The 12,188-nt window shown below is 40.2% G+C and overlaps 1 protein-coding gene across 1 annotated transcript in view; it reads left to right on the top strand.

Annotated features, from left to right (window-relative positions):
* The window catches only part of sgip1b (SH3GL interacting endocytic adaptor 1b), a 71,848-nt gene that overhangs the window by 54,307 nt on the left and 5,353 nt on the right, over positions 1-12,188 (top strand). The window contains exons 5-19 of the mRNA XM_034703182.1: positions 300-345; positions 1,720-1,776; positions 2,105-2,162; positions 3,923-4,101; positions 5,555-5,566; positions 6,104-6,115; positions 6,490-6,514; positions 6,861-6,924; positions 7,194-7,264; positions 7,375-7,449; positions 7,547-7,615; positions 7,700-8,461; positions 10,141-10,262; positions 10,370-10,520; positions 11,021-11,132. Of these exons, the coding sequence (XP_034559073.1) occupies positions 300-345; positions 1,720-1,776; positions 2,105-2,162; positions 3,923-4,101; positions 5,555-5,566; positions 6,104-6,115; positions 6,490-6,514; positions 6,861-6,924; positions 7,194-7,264; positions 7,375-7,449; positions 7,547-7,615; positions 7,700-8,461; positions 10,141-10,262; positions 10,370-10,520; positions 11,021-11,132 (1,815 nt within the window). The remainder of the gene's footprint in view (positions 1-299; positions 346-1,719; positions 1,777-2,104; positions 2,163-3,922; positions 4,102-5,554; positions 5,567-6,103; positions 6,116-6,489; positions 6,515-6,860; positions 6,925-7,193; positions 7,265-7,374; positions 7,450-7,546; positions 7,616-7,699; positions 8,462-10,140; positions 10,263-10,369; positions 10,521-11,020; positions 11,133-12,188) is intronic.

Here is a 12,188-nt window from a genome sequence, read left to right as displayed (position 1 = left end):
AAGTTCTAAAAGTTGGGATTAAATCTGTTTTGGATATTTCTCATTCAAACTCTTGATTTATTTTGTATTTCATTGCTAAAAGAGAAAGAAAAAGGTTACCGTACTACATTTGTGCATATGTGTTAGTCAGATTTGAAAAAGGATCATATAGGAGGTATTGCACTGGCACTGGTATTTTGCATAACTTCAGACGAGACATAACCAGAGATTGAAGACTTTGATTATGTCTCTTCATTAAGTGATAAAGGATGTATCCCACCTAATGGTATAATTTTTCCTGTTCTTGTTTCTTCAAACAGGAGTTCACCCGACAAAGAAGGAAGTGGAAGCGGAAAGAAAGGAAATGTATGTACATGAAGTGGGAAAAAGTTTGTACTCTGGTTACTCTCTCCTTCTTAGTTCTATCAACAAAAACAAAAATTGAATACAGAGGCCATATAGTCTTGATTTATCATATAAGTCAACTTTATTTATGTAGCACTTTTCACAGACAAAAGTCCGGGGGTGCTTTACATCAGCAAAATACAACATACAGGAATAAAAGCAAAGACAAAAGGCAGGCTCACTGAGCCACATAATAAAAATCCTGAGACCAACAATACAGGAACCATGTACAAGAAATGTTGCTCATTTGCAGAAGTAAACTGAGAGAGTATGGTTACCCATATGCCTTTCTTAACAGGTATGTTTGTAGCTGGTTTTTGAAAGACTCATTAGAGTCCTTAGACCGTAAAGGTTTGGTGCTATGACCTCCAAAACACAATCACCTAAAGCCCGGTTTATACTTCGGCAGAAGTGTTAGTGGGACGGAGTGTAGGTGAAGAAAGTTGGACCTGAGGGAATGAGCTGATGAGTATGGCTGAATGAGGTCTGTCAAATACTGTGGGGACTGACCATGAAGAGCTCTAAAAAAAGGGTGAGAATGTAAAACTTGATCCTAAAAGCCACCGGGAGTTAGTGGAGAGAAATCAGTATTGGAGTGATGTGAGACCATTTGTTTGACCTGGTGAGAACTCGGGCAGCAGCACTCTGCATTGACTGTAGGGGGTTAAGGACAGATGGGCTGAGTGAGGTGAAAAGACCATCGCAACAAATCATGCAGGATGAGATAAGGGCGTGAATGAACATCTAAAGTTCTGTGGCAAACACTCCATTTATTAATGTTTCTTCTTCTATGTTTTTCTTTTTTTACATTGTTTCAGTGGTATATAATATTTTACATTATTACATGCTTCTGTCATTGATTTTAATATCTATTTTATCCAGTAACAGAATTTTAATAAGGATGATCCCTTAGTAGTACAAATTGGGTCCTTGAAATTTGTATTCATAATGTTGTACCTCATCATGACCGTGACACTGAGCACAGTGAATGCTCTAATCTTTTGAAATGAAACTTGGGTGTTTGCTTTCAACTGCAGAATGAATACTCTCCAAAAACGTATTTCATTTGCTTTTGTGTGAAGTAAAAAACAAAAAAAAGAGCTTTTAAAAAAAAAACTGTAGTCTAGTATGACCGCTTAATTTTGCAGCTACTTTGCCACAATTCACGTGTGGGGACTTATTTCTACAGTTAAAAAAGAGAAAAATCCAAACCATGATAAATCAGACCTAATAGTTGTTCATCAATCAATTAATATAAATTAATTCTAATTCACTCTACAAGTGGTCGACGTAATGATGTTCTCCCCTCATCTCCCTGTCTTATCTCCATTTTAGAAAAAGGCAAATGGAGCACCGAACGGGTTCTACGGGGAGATTGACTGGGACAGATATGTGCGTATACGCTGCCTACTCTTTGTTTTTGTTCAACTCTTTTTATTTTTTATGCTTTAATTAGCGACTCATTATTAGCATAGCCATCAGGACACTATGGCCAGTGTCATATATCATTAGGTTTAGAATAACTGAGTAAACACAGTAAAAAGACTGACGGCTGCTTGTTCAGTGAGTCAGCAGGAAGCTTCAGCCAGGAGACTGACCGTGAGACGATGCCATCTGTGAAATCTGATCCACATTTATATTCAGAGGGAAGAATTCAGTGATGTTACAGGAGTGTGTGATGGACTGAAGATGACTCTCACCTTCCTCCTCTTTCCTGCAGGCCACTCCTGACGTGGATGAAGAGGGATTCAGCCTCCGGCCGGGCGATGAGGGAGATTATATCCTTTCACTTGAGTAGAGGAAGCAGTGGATGTAGAAGTATCAGTCCCGGGACTCTTCTACAGAAAACTATTGAGCTGTTTGGCTGAGTGACTTATTGGACAAGTATTTCTCAGCATTAAATGGGCCAAGTCAATAATCCCTCCCTCTCTGTCTTCATCATGTGTGTGTGTGTGTGTGTGTGTGTGTGTGTGTGTGTGTGTGTGTGTGTGTGTGTGTGTGTGTGTGTGTGTGTGTGTGTGTGTGTGTGTGTGTGTGTATGTGTGTGTGTGTGTGTGTGTGTGTGTGTGTGTGTGTGTCTGTGTAGTGGTGAAGGAACGAGAGGATCAGGAAGCCAGTGGACAGAGACACATTACTTGTGTCTGGCTTTCCAGTTCTCATGAACAGCTGACCCTGGGTCACTGATGTTTTAAGCTGTAGAAGTCGGGTTTAAGAGTTGTCAGCAGCTGTGTGTTTGAGATGAATTCATAGAGAGTGGGTTTGATAAGGATACATTTACTGAGACAGAGTAGAGAGTTGCAGTAACAGCAGGTTTAACTGGGACACAGCAAACAGGGAAGTGGAAGAAGTGCTCAGATCTTATGTAAAAGTAACAACATCACATTGTTGACAAACTGTCAAAAATAAAACCTACTGCAGTGAAGTTCTCACTTCACTATGATTCATGATGGACTGATCTGAAATTCGTGGTTAACTAATCTTGGTCTAATCTTTCAGAGTATGAAATGTAACAAAGTTATAAAATAAATGCTCCTCATGATTTCCCAGAATTGAGATTAACAGCCTAAAAAACAAACTCCTTATTTGCTGTCATAAATGACTTACGTAAGCAGATAATCAAACATACGTTTTAACATTTTTCTTAAATTATACTAAAATGATTTATATTAAAAGTTTGTAACCCTTTTTTTAAGCACTTTTCAAGTTCTGTTTTTTTTTTAAACTTAGTTTTTATTTTGCTTTAGGCAACTTAAACATTCATTTACACATCTTTACTGTATCTGTTGCTATATGGTTTCATAGAATATAATATAACAATAAACAAAACACAAAATACATACATTTAAATGAGTGAGTTAACAAAGAAGAGTAAATCATACATATTTAAATAGAGAGAGATATAATAGAAAAAGGAAGGAAAAGAAAAATATAAATAAAAAGAAGTGAATAAATGAAAGAAACAAAAAGAGCACTTTACTTCACCAACAAAATCAAGGCAGGGCTCCACCTTCCAGCAAACACATCCCTCTGCAGTCTCACAGAGTGTGTTATCTTTTCCATCAGATGTATTCAAGTTCTGTTTTAATTGTTGCAGGTCTAGCTCACATACAACACACACTATATCCCATTCATTGATTTGTAGTTTTTGACTGATATACATATCTCTTGAAAGTTAAAGCTTGAGCTTTATCTCATTTATCTGTTAGGTAGCTTGTGATTTTACCCCCAGGGATCAATACAGCTTCATCTCAGTCTATGATATCAAACCGTTATTCATTTATTGATTGGATTTTGTATTATTAATTCAAATCTGTAATGTGATGAGAAACTGAGGCTATGAAATAGATTCAGTGGAGTTAAAATAAAGATGCCTCTGAACTGTAGTGGAGTAGCTGAAAATGATGAAACTATGTAGGTACTTTGATGCGCTGTCTGTAGAGTTCCTCAGTGTGTAATTGAGATGAAATGTGTTTATATTCACTGCGATATGTTATCACTAGACACTGTAAAAGGCACTTTGTCCTTGACCCATGTTCACCAGCCTCCAAGGGAAAGCAGTTTTTCTCCTCCAGTGACTCAGAGGACGACGAGGACGAGAGCAAGAAAAAGTTCAAAATCAAGATCAAACCGCTGGTGTCGGACAGCGCCAAGTGTGTCCCTCCATCTATGGACGAGCTGAAAGCCTCAGTGGGAGGCCTGGCACTGTCTCCGTCTCTGGTGAGCACTGCTGATCTGCTCTCTTTCTTTCCTCTTTACCTGACTCAAGGGCACAAATTATACACACACACGAACACAAACTGTCTCACACACACACACACACACACACACACACACACACACACACACACACACACACACACACACACACACATTAGAGCTCATTCATCAATAACTACCTTTTTTGGAAACCGTCTAAGTCAGATTTAGACTTGTTCTTAAACTGCAGAACTGTTTGGCTGCAGGGCCGCGTGCATATAGAAATCACACGGACAATGAGAAAAATCAAAAGACGACAAGAATGCTGAAACAAATAAAAAGTGAAGACCATAGACCCACATATATATATTTTAGTAGGTGTATAAATAATACTGTTGGACTAAAACACTCCTCCTGCTGTCTTTCGACTGTCAGTGACGTCATGTCATTCAGTCAATCTTTGCTGTTGAAAACGTAAACAAATAGTATTATTTTAATAATATTTCACAGTACTAGTCAGTCTACGACCTGTAGGTCAAATCGAGGTGTCAGCATTCATTTCAGCCTGTTTCATAATAACCAGCTAAGAACTCATTCAGCTGCAGATAATGAACAGCAAATAAGCTGACATATTAAGCACCAGTAGTTGAATATAAAATACTAAATACATAAAAGAGATGGGTCAGATACTCCTGAAGTCAATGCTAAATCAGTAAATGAAGAGTTCGTTTGCAAAAACAGACAACTCAGTTTTTATACATTTCCAAAAAATAAATGTCTTTTTAATATAGATATTAAATTAAGTTCAATTTTTAAGATGCAAAAATCATCCAAAACACTTTTACTAAGAGCTTCAACACCGGCCACAGTCTCTGAGGCACTTGGGGAAATTAATACAAATTTAAAAAGTTGTGTGCTGTTTTTATAAGGGATGCATTTATTTTTAAAATGAATTGCACGTTTTATTAATTAATTTATTTTGAACATTTTTATTAGACTCATCCAACACTACATAAAACAACAATGAAGCCACTAGACTCAGAGGCAGATCTCGTGCGCAAATATTTCATTAAAAAAAGAAAGTTCGTAGTCTGAAAGAGAAAATTGAAATAAAAATTTTAAATGAATAAAAAAATACATAAATAATAAATGAATTAAGTTAATTTAATACATCAAAACAATTTGTAAAAAAATACAGTAATTATCAGGTAATAGAAATAGACACAATCAACTTTAGTAGCATGTTTTAAATAATCCCAATCACTTAAGAAATCAAACTGACATGAAAGCGTTTTATAATAACTGCTCCTTATGTGAACAAAAAGCAGGAACTGCATCTTCTTCAGAGTAGCATAAGCAAGTTTCTTCAGAATGAGGTTCAGAGGTCTATCATAAAAGTGTTGTGATCATCTGCCTTTTTCTGTCTTACATTCTGTCTCTCTCTCTTTTTCACTTGTTCACCGCGATCTTGCAGAGGAGAAGTCCGGTAAGTCTGTCGCACGTTTTTACATTTGTATCACCACAAGCATGGGCTGGATGGCATGAATGTTCTTGGGAAATGCTCGACAAATTATCCCCTTATAGTGACATTGCCTTTATAGCTTCACCCTATTTCCTGCAAGCAGTTTTTGTCTCACCCTCAGTGTTTGTGTCCCTTCTAGATCACTTCCTCTGTTGATTTTTGTTCTGCTGTCTTTACTTGTACCTGTCTGGCAAAGTGTCTGTGTAACAATAATGCATAGTCAACATAACACACAAGCTCTACATCTGTTAAATTGGTCTGAGGAGCTGTGCGACCTGCTACCTTCAATGTGCTGCTGTTGCTGCGTGTGTGTTGGGTGTAGGTGATGCTGCTCTTGTCCTCATAATCTTGGGGGTGTTATGGCTCATGTTGCATTATTACGGCTTTGCGGTGCAAGTAAAGAAGTGCGGTGTGTGCAGTTTTTAGTTGGTGTCCATTTGACTGATTTGTCACTCACTCTCTGACCCAGGTCTGTTCTCTCTTCCTTTTTGCTGGTCTCAGAGACGCAGCCCGGTGAGTCTCTTGCGTCCTCTACTGGCAGTTTGAAAGAGGACAGCCTGGAAAACATGTTTGAGATCATTATTATGCTGTGCTGTTCAGAAAGACAAAGGAATTCACCAAGAATTTAAAAAAATGCAAATTCAATGACTAGCAAATATTTCTTGATGTAACTGGAGTTATTTAAAACATATTTTGTGTATGATAAAGTTAGAAATTCTTAATTTTAGCTCATGTTTCACTTTATCTTAGATGGTTATGAAGTCAGAAACATTTAGCAGAACTAGTGAATGATTTAGGAGGATGAACATTTGTACATGGGGCACAAATGGTAATATCTATGGTCTGTATCCTTAACTTGTGTTCTGTTTGGATTCTTTCTATAACAGGGGCTGATAAAAAGAAACTTGTCTTGTAAGTAAACCTTCTTTGAATTAGCTTTTAATCTAGGGCTGTTGGGAATGTTATTTTCATTAAACAAAATGATGGAAAAAAAACTGACCTAATTGTGGCTTGATACAAAGTTAACAGGTATTTATTATGATTTCAATTCATGCTTGGGGGGATATGTCTTTGTTGGATTTTTTGGCAAGCTAAGCTTTTGAGCTATTTCAGTCTGGACCAACTGACACACCAACAATGCTATCCATGGAACAAAACTGCCAAAGAGACTAAAAATAAACATTTTGAGATGGGAATTTGTTCCAGTACGAGTGCAACAGAACAACAGTTGAGTTTTATTTTTTAATGTTCCTCACAGGTGAAGAGATTGCCAGACCGAGACGATCTACACCAACACCAAGTCCTGCACCTGACACGCCGAGGTCTGTTAGATGTCTGTATGCTCATTACCAAGCTGTGTTAAATACTTGATTTTGATTTGTCAAAACCCCTTGACGACGGTAATTTATTTTAATTTTTTAATTTTGATTTATTAGTTCATTTGACAGGGGCCATGCAAAACAAAAATTTCAAGCCAGAGTTAGCTATAAGCTAATTTTCATCTGTGGTCCCTGGGCAGGAAGATGTAAACGAATGTACAATACAACTGATAAAAACATACTTGATTGCAGTTCTGTCTCTCCGTTTTCAGTGACAGACTATCACAGAATGCTCCTGCCTTTTTCGGGCTGCCTTCAGAGACCAAATATGCCAGATATGATGGTTTGTCCTCTTTCAGTAGTAACTTTAATGAGCTGCAACTTAAATAAATCATGAACCTGTTGTTTGTCACGGAGGTAATATGTATTTTCTCTGTGATCATCCAATCACAGTGGTCCCTACAGAACTTTGGGGAGACTCGAGACATCATTCAGAATCACCGCTGAGCAGAAGTTTCCCCACAGGAGGTATTAAGTCATGAATGAACTTTGCTTCAAGAGGAAAATGTTTGTGTTTTTGAATTTTCTTTGAAATAATCTGACTTGGATGTCCTCCATGTTGCAGCTCCTCCTCCTCTTCCCCCTAAAAACATTCCATCAAGAAGTCATTACGGCTGTCCCTCTGACTTTGTTGGTAAGTGTGCTTTGAAAATCAACCTTTGTGTATCAGCAACACATCTCAGAGCTTTGGGTAAAATTCGACCTACATTTTTTTCAGCTGATCTACCCAATGGAAGAGCAGCTCGTAGCTCCGCCCCCATCTACCTGAACGTCCTGTCCCCAGCTTCCTACAGAGGCTCCCCGGCCCCTGACCTGGACGATGTTTTCGGCCCCTCGGACAGCCCTCGCACCAGCGAGGAATACGTTTCACCTCGATGGGTTACTTTCAATGAAGACAGACCGCCGCCACCTGACGAACTCCCTCCCCCGCCTCCACCAGACTCCCCTGCACCGGACACGCCCTCCTCCACCCCCTCCACTCCCTGCGACTCCCCAGGACCCCCTCCAGATGAACCCCCGCCTTCGCCTCCACCCTTTTCCCCTGGGTCTCCTCCTCCTTTCTCCCCTCCAGACTCTCCCCCCTCCATCGTGCTCGGACCCCCTCCTCCAGATGAACCAGCCCCTCCGCTTCCTCCCAACTTCTCCCCCTGCCACTCGCCTCCGATGTGCCTGGACGAGGACGCCATCGATGAGGAGGTGCTGCAGTTTGCTGAGTATTGCTCATCCCCCGCCCCCATCAGCCCCGTGCCCCCTCTGCCAGCAGAGCGGAGGTCTCCTCGAGCAGGGGTGACATCTCCTCTGGTCTTGGGGGCTGTTGGGGGAAAGAGGACTCCTGAGGGAACATACCTGAGGGATGATATCCCGGACTTTGTGGGTTCCCCCAGAGAGCTGACGCCGAGCTTCAGGGGCACACCGCCTCCTCTTCCTCCAACCACCTACAGGTCCATCATGTCTTCCCCCGGGCCCGGCTCTGGCAGCAGTGAGTACTCTGAGAGCTTATTTATTACAGTGTAAAATCACTCCTCCTTGGCACAAAGTTTGATAGGTGAGATATGTTTAGTGATTCATGAATTATTACAAGAGTTGTGTAGATTACTAATGGTACTTGTTTTAGTTGACGAATTCATGAAATAGGAACTAGCATGTAATTCAAGTTTTTTTTGTATTCACATATTGTATTTTCTTTATGGTTTTATAATAAATACACAGCAAACAATCCCGACAACATAAGACAGACAGGGTCATTATGAGTGAGGTGAAATTTTGTTTGGATTTTTTTTTTGCCTGTTCACATTATCATCTATAATGTTACCTATATCCGATTCCAGTGTGAACTGTTTGCGGCTCTAAACTGCCACGCATTTGCAAAAGAACAGTCAGCATTTTCGCCTTTGTTACAAAGTTTTTGTGCAGTGGGAGCCAGAGAATGAATGACTGGGTGTGGAGGAAGTGTCACCCCATATATTTATAAGATCCAAGACCTCGCTGTCCCTCCATTGACTTGCTCCATCATTGCTATCCTCCATTTTTGCAAGGCTACCAACGTGCAGAATTGTGACGTGTGTCGCTATAAAGTGACGTGAAAGTATCAAATGTGCCTCAAATCCGCCTTGGCCGTTCACACTGAGGTTGCATTGAAAAAATCTGATCTGTGTCTGATTCAGGACCACATATGGAAGTGGTCTCAATCTGAATTGAAAAAATCCGATTTGGGCCAGATGTGAGTGTTCAAACTGCCTCTAAAAAATCTGACCTGGTCACTTGACCCCACAAAAAATTGGATTTGGGCCACTTTTGCCTGCAGTGTGAACATAGCCTTCTATACCCGAAACAAATGACCGAAGCTGGGTTACTCAGCAGGATAAAAGTCTCTCGTTTCTTAGAGTCTTAGAACAAATCTTTAAGCACCCCAATAGTAGTAGTCTAAGATTAATCCAAAGGAGAAAGAAGCAAAGCCTTTCACAGTAAAATACATGACAAATATAGACAATATTGCAAGTTCAACAAGGATTCTAGTTATTTGAGTATTTTTTGCTGTTTTTGGTCGCATGTCTCAAAGTAAAGCAATTTGATCCATCCATACAGTCATTTTTGGGAATTTCATTTTCAACCATCTCCTGGTTGCAGATTGACTACTACCAGCTAGTTTGTATCCTGTTGTTAAACACATTCAAAGCCTTATATGTAATGCCAAATTTAAAATGTGTGCCCGGGGAAACACTGAATAGGATGTAAAGAAATCTGTATGTTTAATAGGAATAGGATTTCATGAATGACTTGCCAAATATATAAACCTGTATAAACTCAAGTTTTTCTCTGGATTACGATAAATCTTGCTACAGTTAGATACAAAAAATGTCTGCATCATAACCTTGTTTAGAGTTAACTGGTTCTCTACTGACACCTAGTGGTATGACTGTAAACTAGCAGCACTAACATACCCTGGTTTAATTCTGTAAGGTTACATATTTGTTTGTATTCCTTTAATAAGGTTAACATAACTTATCTATAGGAACAAGTGAAGAATTTTGTTTAAAATTTTACTGAAGGCCAGCAAATGTTAGTACCCACTCTGCATAGGTGACATGTTGAAATGTAGATCTCTCTCATTGCAATCAGGATGTATTCCTAACCTCAGACACTGATTATATGATGCAGGCCCTTCATCTCCAGCTCGTCCCACCACTCCTCAGTCTCGGGGCAGTCCAGTCCCACCACCTCCTCCTCCACGACCGTCGTCACGACCAAAGCTGCCACCGGGGAAACCAATCACAGACCTGGTACATGTGAAGAGTCTGTCAATAACTCTAAACCTTACCTTTGTGTATTCCTTTATAATTGATTAGACAAGATTAAGCTTGTTAAACTGGTTATCTTCTGTGTCTAGTCTCGGCCCTTCAGTCCACCGGTGTCAGGCAGCCCTCCACCTTTTGCCCCCCTGGCCCGTGCGGAGAGCTCCTCCTCCATCTCGTCCATCACCATGCACAGTGCAGCATCCACTCCAACCTTAGGGAAGGAGCTGAACACGCCCACCACAGGTATGCCTCCGTTTACCCTCCTTGTTTTCCTTTCTGTCAGTGTGTGTCCATGTTGTGTGTCGCTCCTCATCGTGTCGTTGCCTCACAGTTTTGTCCCTCTCCATGATTCTCTCCTCCTCATGTCTCTGCTTGTCCAGAGGCCTCACTGCCTCTGGTTTGGTTTGACCACGGCAGGTTTTATTTAGCTTTTGAAGGTGAGTAGAGCCAGTACAATGCCCCTGTAGACCCACTAGTGCATGGACCCAAAGCACTAACCCTCCTTTCTCTGGCAGCCATGACTTCTCTTACACTCATTGTACACTCACTGAACCAAAAGAAAATCTCTATCCCATCTTGTGTCCTGTTCCTCCACTTTTTTTTATTGGTGTGATTGCTTTTGTGGTTCTCTCAGTACCCAATCCTCTGCAAAAACCCATAGCTGAACATCTAAGCATATAATGGACCAGATAAAATAGATCTAGTATTAGTTTATAATTTACTTTTCTGTGTGTTTCCCACAGGATGCTCTAGAGGGCCCAGTCCACTCACCATGGGACCTCAGGACACTCTGCCTGTGGCTGCAGCCTTCACAGAAACCATCAACGCCTACTTCAAAGGCGCAGACCCCAGCAAGTAAGCCCACATTTCCCTCTGTTTCTTTTTGAGTCTCTGATGAAAAACTAATGCAGTGAATGCAGTGGTGGCTGCAGTATTTATTTTAGCGTTCCTACTCAAGGGACTCTAAAGGGCTGTATATGTAAGGCACAGTGTATAATGAACAGTTGGTTATGCAAATTAGAATCTCAACAGAGTGAGCAGGACCCTGCTGCAAAGTGGAGGCGCCTTGTCAGAAGGGTTTCTAACTCACATAACCACCTGCAAATTATACATGACCTTGCTTGTTATCTGGCTATAAGTGGTAACACGTCCATGCCAGCAGATTATAATCACAACTTCATGGGACGAATTAACATTAAAATGAACATTTATTTCATGACCAGCTCTGCTGCTACTGCCTGGATTACAGGACAGGACATTGCTCCACTTTTTCCTATCAGAGATGGTTGGGGCCCAGTTGCTCCTCAGGCTGCTCTCACATCTGTGCCTAGTACCTGACGATGTTTCCTGACCCTAAAGACTAGAAAACGAAAGATTTTGCCGCAATGTTAACCAATTTATAATGCTTAAGGGAATTAACATTTTTGCCACAATGTCAACAGGCAGAGGTGAAATGCATCAGACTCCTTTCTGCAGATCAAATTGAGATGACGTGTGAGATCCCTAGTGTTGCTTCTGTAGCAGAGAATGAATCGTCATTGTTAAGGGGTTTGACCAATCAGAATCAAGTATTAAACACACACAGGTATAACAGTAAATAAATAACAATAACAGCCGGAATTTATTTTGTCTTTTTCTTAACAAAGTTGCCAAGTTTAGATATTGATATGCATTTATTATATAGAGGAAATTAGATTTCAACTGTGAACAACCAGAAAGCTGGTATCAGCTGATTTAAGGGGTTGCCACAGCTTATGGAGGGTTAGATCTCAGATATAATCAGGGGCCTTGTTGTGTAAAGACCTGAATTGTAAACATTTCAGTTTTGAAATCAATGTGTAAGTGAAGGAAAAACCAATGAATTCAAGAGTTGTAGTTATACTATCTTGTTTTCTTGAGCTAGTAATAATC

This window comes from Notolabrus celidotus, chromosome 15 (genome assembly GCF_009762535.1).
Source record: "Notolabrus celidotus isolate fNotCel1 chromosome 15, fNotCel1.pri, whole genome shotgun sequence".
Taxonomy (NCBI): Eukaryota; Metazoa; Chordata; class Actinopteri; order Labriformes; family Labridae; genus Notolabrus; species Notolabrus celidotus.
This window is presented reverse-complemented; position numbering and strand designations above follow the sequence as displayed.